The sequence below is a fragment of the Ruditapes philippinarum genome, unplaced genomic scaffold (genome assembly GCF_026571515.1).
Source record: "Ruditapes philippinarum isolate M1 unplaced genomic scaffold, ASM2657151v2 ctg351_1_1_1_1, whole genome shotgun sequence".
Taxonomy (NCBI): Eukaryota; Metazoa; Mollusca; class Bivalvia; order Venerida; family Veneridae; genus Ruditapes; species Ruditapes philippinarum.
The window spans coordinates 42,906-63,157 of record NW_026864352.1 but is presented as its reverse complement, the minus strand read 5'-3'; the positions used below and the strand labels follow the sequence as shown (position 1 = coordinate 63,157).

General features: G+C 30.8%; 1 protein-coding gene across 6 annotated transcripts in view; it reads right to left on the bottom strand.

Annotated features, from left to right (window-relative positions):
- LOC132725308 (AAC-rich mRNA clone AAC11 protein-like) overlaps window positions 1-20,252 on the bottom strand; it is a 103,392-nt gene that overhangs the window by 71,079 nt on the left and 12,061 nt on the right. For 4 of the 6 annotated variants that reach the window (XM_060710411.1, XM_060710408.1, XM_060710410.1 and 1 more), the window contains exon 2: window positions 19,120-19,726. In XM_060710411.1, coding sequence (XP_060566394.1) covers window positions 19,120-19,726 — 607 coding nt within the window. Of the gene's footprint in view, window positions 1-3,579; window positions 3,847-8,857; window positions 10,164-19,119; window positions 19,727-20,252 lie in introns of those variants that run through there. The other 2 variants (XM_060710412.1, XM_060710413.1) reach the window with 2 other exon arrangements.

Genomic DNA, 20,252 nt, shown 5'->3' with positions numbered 1-20,252 from the left:
AATTACGTAATCAATCAGTTTTAGAGACAAAATCTATATAATGGAATGCCTTTTTGTGAGGTTAAATGGAATTGTTGGTATTTGTTTTCATTATCAGCAACACTTCAGAGAAAATACAGCTGATATTGTATCTAATCTTCTATAATGCAAGATAAAAAATGAACACAATAATAGTAAACGTATATCTCAAACTCATTCAAAACTACTGAATACTAAAAGAAACAAGACTTTGCAACAGTTACTGTCGAAGGGAAGTTTTAAATGAAGCTCACAATTATACTATGTCAAAAGTTTGAGGTAGGGATCTGGAATTTCAGTGCAAAATCATGATAAATACTAATCTACACATGCAACAATAATTTAACTACAGTAACTTCTGCATGTGGGTCAACAGAAATACATTTTTTATCTCTGAAAATAGATGCATAAAGGGCAGTGATTTGAAAATTATTTAAGATAATTATTTAAGATGGAGTTATGGTTCCGTCACATTTATCTTCACTGGAATGTCTCTAATATTTGTGTAGTTATTCTATGGATTAGAAAAATACAGACCATGTTAACCTTTGACCTGTAAATATGAAAAATGTGGTAGAGGTCTAAGTGTTGCGCATGACTCCTTGTCTTAATCTGATGTATATTTGTGAAAACATATTTCAAAATCCTTTTAATGTCAGATTGGAAGAGTTGTAAATGAGACACAAAACAGACCCTATAACAGAACATGTTAAGCGTTGACCTCTAAGTGTGTCCTTGACCTTGGAGAAAGGGGTCCGTGCATTGGGCATGACACAACATCATATCATGGTTTAGGTTAAGATTTTTAGCAAGTTATTTCAATATCCCTTTATAGATATAAAAAGTATGAACCAGACATGAAGTATACCTCTCCCCCACACCAAAACAAAAGATGTTGACCTTTGATCTCCAAGTGTGACCTTGACCTTGGAGGTACCGGTCTGGATACTGCATATGTCAAACATTTGTGGCAAGTCATTTCAAAATCCTTTGATGAGTTATGGACTGAAATGGAGTGTGATGGACAAACAGACTGATGGACAGCCCATGAAAGTGTTTGTAATATCAAACTGATTAAATTTAGCAGCCAACAGTCAAGACTGTGTTCAGAATAACATGAATGATTTGTTTGTTGTCTTTCAGTTTACTGACTCTCATGCAGTTGCCCATACTTAGATAAACCTTGACTGTTTTACATGCCTAATGTAGATTACTTCCCTTAGGTGGTAAACTCTATTACAAAGTCTTGTTTCTTTATGTGCTCATAAAGTGCTCATTTTAATCTTGCATTATTAAAGATTAGATACAATATCAGATTAATACATGGAACCTCAGATACCATCAATTTTAAAGGATATGCTGGCTTAATTAGGAAGGATGGGATAACTGTATCTTTGAACAGAAAAAGCTTACTACTGAACAGGTTCATATCATTTAGGTTTGCAAATTGCTGTTTTGGAAAAACTAAAAATATTAAATGTTAAATGCTAGTTTCATCAAGATGGATTGCATGATCCTTTTGCTTTTACAGTAATTTGCTGGTTTCATTTGACAGAACACATGCTACAGTATTTCTGCAATCTGTAATAATTATGTATGAGTTTTCTTTCTCTAACAAGATTTACTTTGAAAGCATCAGATTTGCTTTTGTTACAGAACATTTTATCTATATAAAACCATTATAAACACAACTCCTAAACATCAACCTTCATCAGAAAGATCAGTTTGGCAATATTTCTCATCTATACAGACCAGGTAAAGGTAAAAAGGTACAATAAAACATTCCAATTTAATAATACTATAGTAAACAAATATCATATAAAAGAGCTATTTACCTGACAATAAAGTTATTTACTTATTCCAGTAGCATATTTGTATATATATTTCACTCGCAAATATACAGCATGTAAGAAAGTATGTATAGAAAATATTTCAAATATTTCAAATTACAATAACTTAATACTTATTATTCCACTTTCTTCCAGTGTTGCCGTTTTTTGGTAATGAAAGTTAACACTGACTGATATTGCACATTACCGGAATGATCAAGTTCTCTATAATTGATGATCTATCAAGTGAAAAACAAGAAGATATATTAGAGGAGAATTGAACCTATCACATGTAAGAGAAACCCCCAGTGTGGGTGACCAGAGCTACACAAAACCAGTGGCGCGAACAATGTCTCTTAATTGTTGTAATATCTTATATGACAGCTAATATAGTCGTTATAGTATTTCGATTGAAATCTATACTTGTAAGCTATCTAGGTCATCAACCTATGTCCTTACAACTATCTTGTGTCCATCTCACACACTTAATTGATTAACTTACACAAAGGTCTTAAACTAAATTAAAAATCAGGGATAAATTGTCTATATCCCCAGATAAAGCTAGTTTCAAATATCAAGCAGGAAATCAATACATTTTCCAATTACTTTGCAAATTATAATTGAAATGGACACATATTTAAAGAGAAGATGCAGTGTCATTTTGCTAGTTTAACAATGTAGTAAGGGTTACAATTCATTTTCAAAGCTTGGGTTTAACCCTTAACCTGCTGAAATAGTAGAATAAATTTACTCTTTGAACAAGAAACTGCTTGATACTAAAATACCCGGTACTCAACTATTCTCAGTGCTTGATAGTAAAACAACAGCCTGGATAAAAAAAAGAAAAATTTCTTCTTTCTTTTAGATATGGTAAAAGGCATTTTAATGAGTTTTTTATATTGACCAAAGAATATTGTAAGTTTACAAAGGTCCATATTTAATTCAAATTTCATACCAATACTTGGAAAAGTGACCTCCAATTATGATACTGAAGACATTTGTGTTTTAAAGAATAAAACTTTAAACATATTACTTTTCAAGTTCACAAAGGGACATAAATTAGTCAAAATCTATATCAGAGTAATAGGTCTTGGATAGTGGTCATGAAAACATGTATTAATATTCAAGTGAATACTTTCACTGATGCTGCATGGAAAACTTTAACCAGGAATTTTCTTTGATTACAAAGAACCATATTTCATTCGAAATTGATGCCAAGAGTTACAAGAACTTGGACAGTGATCTCTAATTATGACTTAAAAGGCATGTTTGAAGTTTCAGTAGTTTTGAAGACTGCTGTTGCATGCATGCAAATTCACAGAGGGTCATGATTCTGTTAAAAATTCATCGTGACCCCCTTTTATGATATCAAAATTTTAATAAGTGTGTAAATTTACAAAAAGATATAATTAAATGGATGGTAAGATGTGATGCTATAAAAGAAATTGCACATAGAAATTTATCCAAAGTATTACACCTAAGTTTTGCGATAGTTATTGTGCTTAATTTCAAATACAGTTTGGAATGTAACTGGTGCATAATTCTGTATAACAAGACTTGTCGTTGGAAACAGACAAACAAATTGTAATATTTATATAATATTTTTCCACAAAATCATAGACAGAAATGACAAATTTTATCAATAATAGCCAGCAACATTTCCAATTTTGTCTTTTTGACGTCCTCTAGGGACTCTATTTTTTCTTTTTATTTTAAATTAATTTTGTCTTACCTGAGAAAACTCTACAACATCAAGTTTTGGTAGTTTTAGCTCACTTCTCTCATTTTCTGATTTAGATTTTTGCAGTAGTAAGTCTCGTAAAGTAAATCCCGACACTTCGGCCATTTTGTTGACCCTTTCAATATCCTTATCATCTCTGGGTACTTTCCGAGTTGCTTCTGTCAGCAAGCGAAACTTTTTCCTATTTTTTTCTTTCTCTTCATTTTTTCCTGGCCTCCATTCAGTCCCAGTAACATGCATTGATTATGTATAAAAAATATTTAAATACAAAATATCTCCCAAATAAAAGTTGTCATATTTCATGTTTTAAATCTGTCTTATGTATACAAGCTATTAAATCACTCAAAAAGACATACATCATAATACTACTTAACATATTTTTATCTTATGTCCAGTATGTTAGACCACTCTCCATTAAACCATATTAAGCACTTCATTCAAAACACTCTGATCTGGGATCTAACGAAAATAAAGTAACACTCTTCTTTAAAGAAATAATGCTATAGTTTACATTAACATTAAATTTAAACTATTTCAGTACATTTTTTTTCATATTCCCAAAATATAGGACACAGCAAATGATATTTAAAACTTTCAAACATAGTCAGAGAGTATCATTGAATTACTGTAGCATCAAATTTCTTTCATGTCTCTCATCTTGTCCTCCAATAATAACCTTGAAATCCCAACTGTATCTTGAGCCATTAAATATTACTAGGTTCCGTCTGCAAACTCTGTGAAAATGTACAACAGCATGTCAAACATACATAAATATTTCATCTGTTCATAAATCTATCCTCTATCCCTAACATACAATAAAGCATTGCTTTAAATTATTCATCAGAATATATATTAAGGTAACAAAAAATACACAATAACTTGTAACTATCATGTTTTGCTCTAGGATTGGTTTCCAGTCCGATAATTTGATAATTGTTTTGGTAATTTATGATAAACAATAGTGAAAACCAATTTTTATAGATTTTCAAAAAAATAGACATAAATCTTAAGATTAGACAGTAGCAATTATTTGACACACAAAACTGGTATCTCTATTGAAAACCAATTCTTAAAAATGTTCGAACAGTTATAATTATACAATTTTGTAAAATTTATGACCTCAATTTTTAGAAAGCATTATCACCTAAAAGTGACTGTATTTAAACTTAATAATACAGAATGTCCAAATTAAGGAACAGTATTACAAGTATTTCTGCATACTTTAGAAAAAGTACTCTTAGTATATTAAGTCACTATAATAGCGATTGAAATAATTTTGTTTTATTTATGCTATGGATCAACATGTAACTATTGAAACTAACATTACAATGTATGTAAATATATAATAAGAAATCATAAATATATTGAAAAGTAAAATTTTTAATGAAAAAGAAATAAATGTAAGAAAATGTATGTGCCTTACCTTTCTTGTATTTCTGCAACCACATTTCCTTGACATTGCCTTTTAACATTCCAGTGAGAAATTCATAGAAACTCATTATCTCCTAACCCATGTCAACAAAGTCAGTTGGCACTTTAAAATTTATTAAACTGGCAGCATAAAATCAAACATTTTCCTCTATAATGACTACAATAGAATGCAACAGAAGTGAAATATTTCTAAAATAAATTAAGCAAACATGATTTCTCCAGATTCTGAAATCCTTTTTATATTAAAGTTAAATAAAACCAGTACAAAGGTATGAAGGAAGAATTGTTGCAGTTTGCCACTTCATAAAAACTTCATTTAGAAGCTCTTCCTGCAGCGATTTTCATCAAAATTGTGTAAATTTGCTCTTTATGACCAGTGATCAAGGAAATAATATTACAATACCTCTACTATACAATGAACAGACTGTTTGGGGTTATATTGTAAATTGTAGATCACGTCTATTATTATTATAAGCTATTATTAAATATTACAGAAATTTAACTACAATGTATATCAAATTTGATCAGGGGCTGTTTGGTATTGATGCTTTACATTAAAGGTCAATGTATATGATTATGTATATTTATTTGAAGTTTGTTTGACATAAATATCTCAATTAATAACAGGGGAGTAAATTGCACTAAACAAAGTTACAAGTCAATATAGGCTGTACTAACATCATATCTTTGTTATTGTAAATTATAATGTAATGAATTAGATTTCATTAAATAATAAATGTATCATTTACACTTATTATCAATTTCCTAATCTTACACACCAAAACATTATAGTACAATGTTAATAAGGACTGCCATTGCAGCACATAAGTTAGTTATAAAGAGCTGAAAGTAATCAGCATCAAAATAAACTACCAATACTTGAATGGCATCACTCAAATTAGGATATCATCAAAACCAAATGTAAACTAGAAAAGTCAAATGACACATATGCCCCCCCCCCCTTTTCTAGGCCTTGACTCACATTATTGACCTTCTTAGTTATAACCAATCAATATGTGAAATATAAAGACCTTGATCTTTTAAGTAGTGACCCCATTATGACTAATAAATATGTGAAATTTGAAGACTTAAAAATAGTTTGCAAGATAATAAGCAGAAACCATATTAAGATTTAAGGCCCCTGTGACCTTGACCTTTGAACCAGTGATCCCAAAATCAATAGGGGTCATCTACTACATATGGCTATTCAATATGTGAAATATGAAGACTTTGTGATAATTAGTTTAAATGATAATGATAGAAAACTATTCTGACATTAAAGGTCCTTTTGACCTTGACCTTTGACGTAGTGATCCCAATATCAATAGGGGACATCTACTAGTTATGATTTATCAAAATGTGAAATATGAAGACTTTGTGATAAATAGTTTTCAAGATAATGAGCGGAAACCATTCTGACATTTAGTGCCTCTGTGACCTTGACCTTTGACCTAGTGACCACAATATCAATAGGGGTCATCTACTAGTTATAACCAATTACTATGTGAAATATGAAGACTTTGTGATGAATAGTTTTCAAGATAATCAGCAGAAACCATTCTGGCATTTAAGGCCCCTGAGACCTTGACCTTTACCCTAGTAACCAAAAAATTATTAGGGGTCATCTACTAGTTATGATCATTCACTATGTGAAATATGAAAACTTTGTTATTAATAGTTTTCAAGATAATCAGCAGAAACCAATTGTGGTCTACCGACCAACTGACAGACTGACCAACATTAGCAAAACAATATACCCCCTCTTCTTCAAAGGGGGGCATAAAAATACAAGGTCTGTGAAGCAATTACTATAACAATTAAAAAATACCTGTTGACTGTTGTAATCTTACTAAATAATTTATAGCATCAATTACATGTACATTGTATATCATGTTACTATAGACTCTTGTAATGGCTTTTTTAAGTAATACTGTAATATCTTTTACAAACAATTCTTTTCAAAGCATCACATATTCTCAGACATGATGCAAATTAACAAAAACTTTGCTTATTAACACAGCATCTTTCTGAAATACAAAATCAAGCCACTGAAATAATCCTAACAAAAACAGCTAATCCATTTTAGTATAAGTTAATATGCTTTTAAAAGTTTTCCAAACAAAATTTCAATTAAAATCTGTTGTCAATAATGCATCCATGTGCAACATTCGTTTGGTGTGCTTAGAGCATGTGCATGCAAATGCTACTTCAAAAGATACAATGTAATACAGTCTAACTTGCCCATGCGACCATGTGTATTAAGCGACTTTTGTCTTAAACGACCACTTGCCCCCGATCATTTTCTCTCTATATCTTTAATGTATTAAGCGACTTTTGCTCAACGCAACCAGGGACCGCTAATTAGTCACCTAATTGAGATAAAGCTTTTCATTAAACGACCACTTAAATTTTACCTGTTAGAGAATGCCGCCTTGTGATGTCACAAGTGTCAACAATCAAAACACAACAACTAAACGTGTGAAAAACTCTATTTCCCAAACCGTTTTAGCGTATGCAAATGAAGTTAAGTATACGCGTGACGTGTATTATCCAATAATATCGGATAAACAATGCAACGCTCCGCCCCTACTGAGATGGTGTATACGCTTCGCTTGTTGACATTTAGACTGCATTGAATTGACCTTGAACTTGATCAGCAATTAAATTTATCGTAACAATTAGATGTAGTTTGTTTATTTCAAATGAAAAAATGCATAACAGAAAACATCTTCACTATAGGGTTTTCATGTTGCAGACAAGGAAAAACAACGGAGAAGTTAACTTATTCTGGAAAAAATGTCAAACATGTACGTAATGGATCAAAACTGTTTTGCACCCCTTTTGTCAATAAATTTCAGAAAGTTATTTTTTACATTTGCATCGATTTAGATTATCGGAGCGTACTAATTATTCAACATTTATATAAAAATGAAGTTGAAAAACATTCCTACCGCATAAGAAAGATGTCATTTATAACTTTTGACTTTTATATCATGCTGACTGTCTTAAGAGACCATTTCATTAAGCGACCGTTTTGGGTGTTTCCCTTGCGCGGTCGCTTATTATACACGTTTGACTGTACTATGTAAAATTAAAAAACATACAAAAAATAAGTATTCTCTCAATACTTTCATTTTTATGATATAATTTTTTTATATGAAAAAAAAGGCTGAATATTGGCCTTTTCTAAATTCAAATGGCATGTGGGTTGTAGCAAAAGATGTATCTGATCTGATTGCAGATAAATTTCTGCCTAACAAATGTGTTTATATATTATATACATGTTTAAGTTATTAAGCATGCCCTGCAGTCACAAGTGCTTTCATTTTTTTTTTAAATGTTAAGGAACTGTTAACAGTAAAACTGTTATAACTGTTTGATTCACTTTTTCTTGTGGTTAAATTATAAACCTGAAACAAATCTTGAATACATTTGGTTATAACAAAACTTAACCTTCAAAATAAAATCTTAACCGTAACAGTAGATATTTGTTAAAAAGGCCTTTAATTTGCTAAATGTATGATTTGAATTTTAAATTAATGTTCATAGAGCAGACCTTGAAATCTTATAAATGTGTGAAATAAACACAGTAGATCAATAACAAATGTATGATCATATCAGAAAATGACTTCAAACTTCTGATAAAAATGTACGACCTGAGAAAATGTATGACGTTGTTAGAAGAAAATAAATGACTTTGTGACGCAATCATTCATTTTTTAACTTACAATTATCTTAAAAAGTACAATCAATTAGTCAAATAGCTTTAAAAAACATTTAATTTATGTGTTCTTTCAGCATTTAGAAGAGATAATCTTCATCGTGATTTTTCACTTACCGCTGTGGTTTTCCTTGACGTCCTGTTATTTCTAATGAACCTCTCGTTTCCGGCTCCCAAATTTCAAATCGAGTTGGTCTTTCAGATAAACAGCTATAACGATCTCTTCTGACAAAGTCATCAATGTCTGTATGTACAGCTTCAGACATACTTCTTAAACTGTCAACTCTCATACCAACATCTTTTCTACCAGATAAATTAAGATCTACAGGTTTCTCTACCTTATTTCCTTTCATTTCCAACTCCAGTAAACGTTCATGTTTCTTTGAGATGTGGTCTATAAGTTCTTTTACTGTTGGAATTCTGTTGGGACGTCCTCTACGTACCATTCTAACTCTAACACCTTGATCATTATACAACCTTTCAAGAATCTGACTGCTGCTGGGAATATGTACCATACTACTTCCATGAGAATATCTTCGTGGTAAAGTCAACTCCGGCATTTCTTTACTATCTGACATTTCATCAAAACCCATTAATTCAATTGCCTTTATTTTGTCTGAATATTCCCTTCTTTTCATATCTAATTGGCATAAACATGCAGGTAAAAATAGTGCATCAATACTTTCCAATTCCTTTAAACTTGTCTAACTGTAATGTTTACTTTTCAAACACACACTGGTAAAATATTCCTTTGAAACAAGGTGCATCAATATAACAAGGTTTTATTGAAATACTTCATGGTTCAAATTTCTATTCTGACAATACGTTTAAACACGGAAATGATCTGGGTCCCCCTGGGACCATGAAATCAATACGTATATCACCAATCTAGAATCTTGTGATCTGAACACTTTCACACTGAACACTGTACAAGAGTTCATCTAAAATATCAACGAAAATCACTTTCCTTCTTCATGAATACTTAAAATCCAATCATTAAAAACTTATTAACTATAAACCAAAGTTTGAAAAACCATCTACACACAACAGCAAATTTCTGATCAATGAAAACGTAATTAAATTCAATAAAATGTAACTTGTTCAATTTAAAAATGTACATCTGTGAAAAGAGTTTCTATAAGTGAAATAATCTAGATATTGATCTGATTGTGAAAATATTTAAACACACTCGATGATTTTTATTAAGAATCACGACCACATACTGTCAAAGATAGCTCCACGCGTCCAGATATTAATTCAAAAGTCATCTGTACGGTGGAAGAAACGAGTCAATCAAGTGCCAGAATCTAATATCCCCGATTTAATATATCTACCATGATCATAATCTCTTCTTCATAATCAAAGATAATCTGTTGTTTAAAATCTCGTATAAACGGCTGATTTCTGTGAGATAAGTCAACTTGATTATGCAAATGTCATGTCATATGTATAACATTATAATACTTGATGTTCAATCCTTAATTCATATTTCCAAATAGAGTCAATTTGAAAAGTTTAAATCTCGTCTAAATATTTTCTCAATATTGTTAAGTAAACATAGACAAATTATGGTAGGGTTTTCCATAGTTTACCTAAGCACTTAAACTGTTTAATGATTTCAATAGAACACTAAAATTAAAAGTGCTCCTTCATCAACAATACAACTTTATTATATATTCCTATGATATAATAACACAAATTAAAAGAATTTTACTCCAAAGGTGTTTAAAAATGTTAAAACCAAATTTAATACAAAAAGTCCACATTTATTGTTTATTTAATATTATAAGAAAAAATGTTGCAATCAATACATTACACTGTTTGTCCTTTTGCACTTTCAAGTCATGACTTCTTAAGTAAATCCAAAATTGGGGGTTTAACCTTCTTCTTTTATAATTTAATTCTTACTTAAGCTACTCTTTATAATCAAATTCGTAATAAAGTGCCATTAGCTAGGTATGTCTTGGCGCTTCATACCAGAACATTTTCCGTTCAATTATTCGTTTCTAATGTGAGATTTAATCTTATGTAACATTTACACAAACTTTACTTAAATGGATATTGCGTCCGTCTTTATAGAAACTTGACTTTGTGATCTTGTATGGAAACACTTTTACCGTGTTGGTTTTCACAACTTAATAAAACCTGTTCAATGAAATCAATCATTGTCCATTCAAGATGCAGCAATAAAATCACTTGTGGAAATGATTTACTGTTTACTATAATATAACATAAACCTTAAGTACTGAATACTGATGGTAAATCAACCTTTTCAACCAATACAGAGTAAAATCAAATAATCAATGACCAATTTTCAAATTCAACAATATATATGATAAACTTTTAGGTCAGTTTGGATGAAAATTTAAGGTTTCTTACAAGAGGACAAGTGACTAGTAATGTCACATGCTATCCCCAGGTATCGACAGTGATTTTATCATTGTTCAATCATAAAATGTTTAAACAACAAATATTAACCTTTAAAATCATTATTCTACTAAATGTGTACAATCAACATACACTGTTTTGAATTTGGATAAATCCATTGTTAACTGAAGAGTATTTTGAACTTGAAAATATCTTAAATATATTGTTAATTTAAGAGTGTTTTCAATTTGGAAACCTCTTTATCAAATTTAAGAGCATTTTCAAATTTGGAAAAATGGATTGTTAATTTAAAAGTGTTTTGAATTTGGAAATATCATTTTAAATCTGGAAAAGAAAATATTAATTTAAGAGTGTTTCAATATTGGAATTATTCATTAATAATTTAAGAGATTTTGATATAAATTTTTCAAAAGTAAGAAGCCAAGTATAGGATCTGGTGAGACGGCATGAATGTGGCATAGACCTGACAATTTGACCATGCATGTATCAGATATTTGGCAAGAATTATTCTCTTAAATAAGAGAACTGAAACAAAACCTATGCTAAGAAGATTGAGTGAAACAAAAACAAGATCAATGGGTTGCTGACGAGGGTTACCATAAAATATTCCGTGACTAAAGTGATTAGTATAATCAATTGACTACTAAATACTTTAACAATGATTAATTCACACTACAATAAAAAGTTTTTTACAACACATCATAGACTCTTTAACATCATAGCGTAATTAATATATTCATATATGGCAGTCAATAGTAACTGGTATTAAAAAAGTCATTGAGAATCTTTCTCTAAGGTAAGGTAATACATCAGGGCCAAAAAACCCTTCTTTGTAGAGGCCGAATATAGGCTGCTTCCCCAACCAAACTAGCCTCTTTTTTCCTCCAGTTTGGTCCTAAAAATTCCCCAGTCTTTTGAAATTTCCCATAGAATTTGGAACAAAATTAAATGATGGTGTTGAATTAAGATCTTTTACTGCCTTATTAGTATTTCCCAGTGCTTTTTGCTTTTCTATTTTGAAGAACTTGTTTAAATTTTGTGTTAAATATGACACCCCCTTTTTCCAAAGCATGCCAAAATCACGCATATTTTCCCCAAGAAAAAGGCTGAGGCCCCTTCCCCAAAAATGGTGTTTTGGCCCTGGGTATTAAGTCAAAACATTACTGTTCATATGGCAACTATAATTCAGCTTATAATTTCTGATAGAAGATTTAGAGCCAATCTGCCCAGTTAATGGCCCATAACATGCACTATTTCAGGTACAAGAGAACAGATCGGAAGTTACACAGCTGACCTTTAAATGTGTTGCTGCCCCTAAAGTGATTCAAACCCGTTTCAATAAGAGGTAAGTGATCTTGAAGTCTGAGCACCTCCACATCAGAGCTACCAAAGCCTATTCCCTGACTAGAAATCCACAAGCAAAGTACCCAGTAACAATAACAGATGGCCTGCACAGTACACAAACCTTCCTTTAAGATAATTTTAAGAGTTTAACATACAAAAACAAATCATCTACTGTTTAAATTGATTGAACCTCAATGGAAAAGATAAAATAAGAGCTCTAAGTAAATAAACTTTCAATTTTGAAGTTGTTTTAGTCAGGCAATGTAGAGCTGTATATTGTTCTTAATGTGATAAATTGCTATCTTGTCATTTGAACTATTTAAGGACTTTCTTCCCTATACAATACGGTTTTTCATTCCATGTAAATTTTTGGCCTCATGCAATTAACATTAATTTTATCTCAGTTTGATCAAGTTAGGCAAATCATGATTGTAATGTATTTCTATTTCCTCAACAATACTCCGCCAGGTTGACTGTGTGAGCCAATGCAATGTCCATCTTATTGAGCTGCCAATTGTCTCAATGTAACATTATGTTGCAGTCTCATGCACCAACAGGATACCCTGTTCTGTTACATTAGTCTCCAACTTAATTTAAGAGAGACAAAGCTACAAACAATATTCTTTATTAGCATTTATATATGTCACATAATTTTCCCTATGATTGCATCATCTGCCAGTCTGTGACAACACCCTATGAAATTATTACCCTTGTATGGGTTGAAAAATTAGACAGACATAAAAAAAATTATACCCTTGGTGTACAAGAGAATCACAATCATGTATGTCTCCAAAAAAAATGCTTATTAAAATTGTGTTGGTACTTGCTTCACTTACAGCAATTAAGTGGAAATTAAAGTGATTTTATTTTGCTATAATTTATAGACCAACCTCACAGTAAGGCATCAAATTGGCTACCTTCTGTATGATAGACTGTGAGACACACAATTACCACAGGCAGGCTGGCATTAACCTTTAACATCCTAAACTCAATGTGATATCCTTAAACCTTTAAATCTTATCAATTTTGCATTTGTCATGTAAGAAAAATGCCCGTCATATGTCTAGTTCAACAAGTTTAAGAAATTGTGTACAGAAGAAAATGTTATGCTAGAAAGAATAACATATGCATAATTCAAATTCAGCATATATTGGGATATTCAATATTTTACAATGAATTTTTAACTGGGATAAAAGTGAACAGGTAAATCAAACTACCTTTTTGTAAATAATAAACAACTGTGAGCTTTGATGTGAAATGTCAATTTATGATAGCAAAGTGGAACAAATGAAGAGCACTGTAGTGCTTTATAGGGACACTTTCTATTTTCAATAACCAATATTTTTTCCTTTGTTCAAATATTGATGAGCTTTTATTACCAGTATGCTTTTAATATGAGAGCAGATTTTTTTCCAACTTTACCAATCAACTTTTGTTAAACACATGAATAAATATTGATTGAGAAAAATCAAATTTTTATTGTATTAAAGAATGTCATTGGCACTGGTAGTATTGACCAGTTAATTGAAAACACCAATCAGATGTTCCATGTTAACTTATTTTATCTCTAAGTTATCAATTAGCTAATATGCTTCACACAAATATTAACTTAATTATTTAGACTTTATTAAAAGATACCATATAAATGATGTCATAATAGTAAGAGTAAAAAGCCATCTCTTGCATTTTCTTTATAGAATAAACTTCTTTGTTCAACTCAAAGAAAACAAGAGATCTTTGTACAAAATGCATGTCCCCCTTGTCAGCATGTCGGAAGCTGCATAATCATAATGTTTCTGCATACAATGTCAAATGAGCCCTCACCCAAAATTCAAAAGGGGTCCTGAGTTGTGTTATTATTCTGAGGACCCATGCTTTCTTTAGTTTTTGATCGGAAACAATGTAGGATGGACTGACAGACCGAGAGATTGACAGACATCATGTTACAAAACATTATGTCTCTCTTCATAGAACAGGAGACATACAAAGAGTAATAAACCTGACTGTTCTTTTTCATATTTTTTATGTTCAATGAAAACCTTAGGGTGATCTCCAAAATCAAGGGCAAAAATCTTATGAGATTATGGAGATACTAACATAACTATATTAAGTAAAGGGAGATAACACCACTCAGCTTAATACCACAGCTAGATAAAGGGAGCTAACACAAGTCAACTTATTTACAGAAAATAAATCCTCCTATAGGAGTTGCATACCTTGTTTATAATAAGAGGTGTTTACCAAAAGCTCATTTCCAATTATATATTTCTAATCTATTACATGGGATAATCTCATTTGTGTTAACCAAACAATACACAATCAATCTGTCAATGATATGAAGACAGATTATAAGGTCATGGAACTTACCTGCGGTCAAATAACCTGTTCATTATAGCATTTATAAAGCATATCTTTTTAGTAAAATATAAGAAATTGATATTTCACACAGATTTAATACATTCTATATAACTTATGTGCAAACGGCAGAAAACAGTACAAGCTTCAAATAATCCATCGAATCAATACATGATGAGGTATCAAATAAATACTAACATCACTCAATACCACTGTTTTATTCTCTCTTTTTTTTGCATGTATTTGATAGCCTAAATCAAATCAATGTTATTCTGAAAAAAAGGAAGAAATTATGCTCACATAAGTTAAGTTTAGATATCTTCTATGATATAAATGTAAATAATAAAATTAAGTGTAAGAGTCTTTAAAAAAAACAAGGTCTCATGTTCATAATGTTACTTTTCACTTGCTTCAGTCTAACAAACATACAGATCTTAGTATAAAATAAATGCCTGACACACATGTCAATGTGTACCATAATCTTTGTTGTTTGAAAAACAGAACATAGCAAAATTAAAAGTTAATAAAAAAAATTAAAAGTCAAAACATTGTATATACGAATGAATACTATCAACATTATCTTAATTAAAATCAAGATGTGATAGCCCCAACTCCAAGATGATAATCATTGTATCTGATGTCACTCCAAGTTCTGGGAAAAAATGCAAAATTCTATCACTGGGAACTCCTAAACCAAAAACAATACATCTGATTGACAAACAGTTTTCATTCAAAATATTGCTTCACCTCAATTTGCAGCATCTGAGAATAGGATACAGGATTCAGGTCATTGAAATATCATGTTAATAATACACAAAGAAGATAACAGAACTCAGTCTCCAGTGGTTAGATGTCAATAATGGACTGTGGATGCTGACTTTACCTTACAGCTGTTGGCTCAAACCCTTTTGGTGGCATTGAACTTGTACAATGAATGAAAGCACTCAAGACAGCTAGTGGAAAGTAAGTGATTTTACCAAGGTAACAGAATTGTGGCCGTGTGACCGAGTGGTTAACTCCTTATACTAGCAATCTCAAGATTGTTGGCCACATGGCCCCATTAGGGGCAAGCCATTGTTTCTGTGAGCAAGAAACTAAACACTCATTGCTTAGTTCTGCTTGGTTCCAGGTGTTCAATAAGCTTATTTTTTAGCTTCCAACACAATCAAACTAAAAAGATTTTTAATTAATATAAACTTAACTAAGGTAAACGAAACAATAAATGGGTGGGGCAATAAAGAGGGGGAGGTAACTTTGATCTTCTTCCACCAGTTAAACTGGAAAGATATTTTTTGACTCTTACACATTGTTGTTGACTTAAATACATCAAAACATACATGACACTTTGTGTTGTTTACTAATATTACAATTTCCAAAAGAGGCGGTGAAATATGTAGATAGATCAGATTTGGTTGCATCACATTAAAGTCACAGGGTGTAACCGGCAGTCATAAAATTCACACACAAAACATGTTACTGCCCATGTCACATATTTTAAATAGTCAATAAAGTGGAAAGTCCTTGTGGACATGTCAATTACCATTATAGATTAGAATGCAATAAAAATGACACATTTTCAGGATTTCACTGTGTGGCAATTATTGATAATTCTGATAAAATGTTGATAAAACCATTCAAAATCCCATAAATTGTCTGCAGTTTCGTAAAAACTAGGTCTATTTAACAAAGGGGAGTAAAATGCTATTTGTCCATTTGAAATATAACCTATGTCATAATATTAAGAGGGCACTTTGAAATCCATTCTAAAATTGGCAAGAGCCATTTACAATATGGCAGTTTTCGTATGAAATAAGTAATAAATAAGAAATATGATATTTGATACAAAAGATAAGCAGCTTAAAATTTACTATCTTACTTTTAACATTCTTTAGTATATCTAAGAAACATTTATTTTTTATAAATGTTGTTTCATATTAAATTAACTCATGTTTGTCAAGCAAGAAGCACAACCTTTTTGTCTTAGTTTCTTCCTTTTTGGTCATCAAAAATAATTTTAAAAGCCTTAACCTTTGACTTATTCATAGAATTCAGTTAATTGTCTTGAAAATGTGTTCGTCAATGTCACAGAATTACTGTTATTTTGCACTCCTAGCTTTTTTATTTTTTACTATAGAATATGTTGTCTCTGATACATAGTTGGTGTGATATCAGTAGCACTTTTTTAAAATAATAATCTGTATAAATGTATGTGCAGGCACTATTTAACACAGCAATTCATCCTGTATGAAATGTGATGGCAGAATAATGTTTCAAGAAAGCTTTACTTAACTTAGTGGGCCGTATTCAAATAATTAAAAAAAAATACTGCACTCTACCCTTTGGCTTAAACAAACATTGGTTTATGGAAAAACAGACTAAGTAAACAGATAGACTTTCATATTCGATAATATTGTTTAAATTTTGATTTCAGTTACACAATAAATTTGAACCTGACATTCCAACAAAAGAGTGAAAGTACTTCAGATCTTTGACAGATTAGTATGTTTATAGAAGAAAAATAAAGCATTAATACTGTCTGTCAAACCATTACTTTGATGATGAAAATCTTTTTGTACATTTTGATTGCATGTCTCAGAAACCAGAAATGAACTGCAATTAGCAACAGTATGATACTGGTAAGACGTTTTGCACACAACCATCTCAGGTTTACGTAACGATGTAAAGAAGAAATGATAGGATGCTGTTCACAAGAAAGGGAGGAAAAGTAATGTGCAGAATAATATTCATATCAACTTAGTGGTCACATATTTTTTACTGCAGTTTCTAAACCATTACAGAACTAAATTAAAGCATTTCTTATACAAACAGAATATATATTTGCCACCATGAGAAACCAATTATTAAGTCACCAATCCCATGTATAACAAAGTACAGTTATGTTTAGGTCTTCAACCCAGACTTACTGACATTAAAGCCCTTGACACCATAATTACAAGTTGAACTCTTTGATCAGAAAAATAATCCATGCACTAATCTGTATGGGATTATTTCATTGATCAAAACTGACCATTTAAAAGAATACCCCAGATTAGTAAATATTCAGATAGTTTTCCCTGATCTTAAAATACCAGTAAAATATTGACAGAATCATTTAACACGGTGACTATGGTCCAGAATACTAATGCCTTTTAATGGAATCAACATTGATATATTAATTAGAATAGGTATTATACAGGTGTTTCACTTTGCAAGAGTTTTAAAAGCCAATCTTGCATGTTAACAAAAGTTGCCTGAAAAGACCACTTTATAACAAGTGTTTCATCTTTAAAAATATTTCAAAGATATTCACATAATTTATAGATGGCAATTAACATATAAAACTACAACTTTATGATTGCACAGCCATTTTAGGACGCAAATGACTTATTTCAATATGCATACAAATTGTTTAGTACTGTTAAGACATCTTTTATTAACTATATGAAAATCTAATACTGCACACAATCAAGTAGACAAGTATAAGAATTTTTTTTTCTAAGTATTAAGTGCTTTGATTTAAGGTATAATTTCATATCTAAAAAGACAGTAGCATTTTACATTCAGGCCACTTTAAAGTAAAATCAAATAACTGAAACCTATAATTTTGAGAGAACCCCCACATTTAAACATGTTAAGCTTTAGTACACATCAATCCGATACAAGGGTAAATTTTGATATTGTTATTTGAGTGATTGTAAATACTTCAATTATAATCATTAACATCAAAGCTATTAACAGAACATAATTATCCGAATTGGACCGATATCATACGTATACTATCTATAAATGGAACTGATGATTTATAAGTAGATTATTAGAAACATTTTTTGTAATCAAAATAGTCTTTAAAAAAGTGTGCATGTGTGCTGCAGTATTTTTAAAAATTTTTGCAAAACAAAATTAATGTTCTAGTATTTTTCAGTATTTAAGATTCATGTCTTAACAGCAACTATATTTGAAATAACTCTGCCAGCTACTGTTTCAAGTTGATAAGAAAATAGTATGTCAACTGTAATGTGACATTTAATTATACCACAGAAGAACTCTGCAACATTTCCATGTTGAGGTTTAAAACATGAAGTTGGCTGCAAAGTAGCATATTAAGCTCTTCTATTAAACCTTCATTTGAAACATATAATTAATCACAAATTGAACATACATACAACAGTAAACAAAGTCTCCAGAAGCTACCAATCATCTTTACAGATGAATTTGCATAGATTAAATTTTGCTTTCAACAAAATTAAGGTTTTTGAAATTCTAAGGGAAAAAAACTTATGATCTTTACTTACTTGTTATATTCATTCAAGTAACTTCCATAATCTGTTTTTACATTTTGATAAGCAGCATAACCTTTGTCTGTATCCTCATGAGTTTGACCCTCTCCTCTGTTCATATGACCTTGAACTTCACCGTTCACATGAACTTGACCTTTGACTTCGTGATTCCCAGGGTGATGACTCTGACTAAACAACATAGGACTATGCAGATATGTTGGATGATGAACAGCTATAGATTTCTGATTTTGAATTTTTGGCTTATTTTCCATTTCTTTGAGCTTAGTATTACTATTTGTCTTTGGGTTAGAATTGTAAATATTGGTAATTTGTTTAATAGCACTTGATTGAGCATTTTTTTGGAAGGTACGATCCTGGCTACATGATTTCTGACTAGGCAAGGTTGACGATGATTGTCGACTAGGGGCGGCAGACTGGTTTGGACTATTCATAGACGCTGTTCTTTGACTGGTTCTGCTATTGGCAAGACTTGGTGTGGAGGGTGTGAATCCTTGTCGTTGTACTATATCTGGGGCTGTAGGTGGAGGACGATACTCAGAATAACACTTGCCAACACCTAGCCCTTTTAATCTATGACTTTCAATATTAACTGTAACTTGATCTGAAAACAACAACATAAAAACATGAATGACAAAATACAACATAAACATCAGTTTGTTAAAAATCTCTGAAAACAGTAATGTTGTCCATGTTTCAATTTTAAGCTACTTAAAATAAACTTATAATACAGTATTGTTTCCAATGGAATAAATGTTTTCCTTTTATAAATATATCCAAATAATAGTATGGGCAATGAAATTATTAGGGTAAGATACAGTATAAGATAATAAAAAACAACAACAACAAAGTCAAATATTAAATTCAATTTAGTTCAGAAATTGTTTAATTTAGAATAACAACATTCAGTGCATAGGCTAATAAACAAAAAAAAAACTAAATTATTTAAAGATTCAGAAATTAATGTAAAGAATTTCTACAAAAAAAGAAAAAGAAGTCTATGACCTGTCCAATATTTAAGAATTCTATCTCAGCATTCTATAAATATTTCATAAAAATCTTGGTTGCTAGTCAGTGAAGATAATACTTGTTCCTAGGCTTATAATATTGGCAAATGCATTAGATAAAAG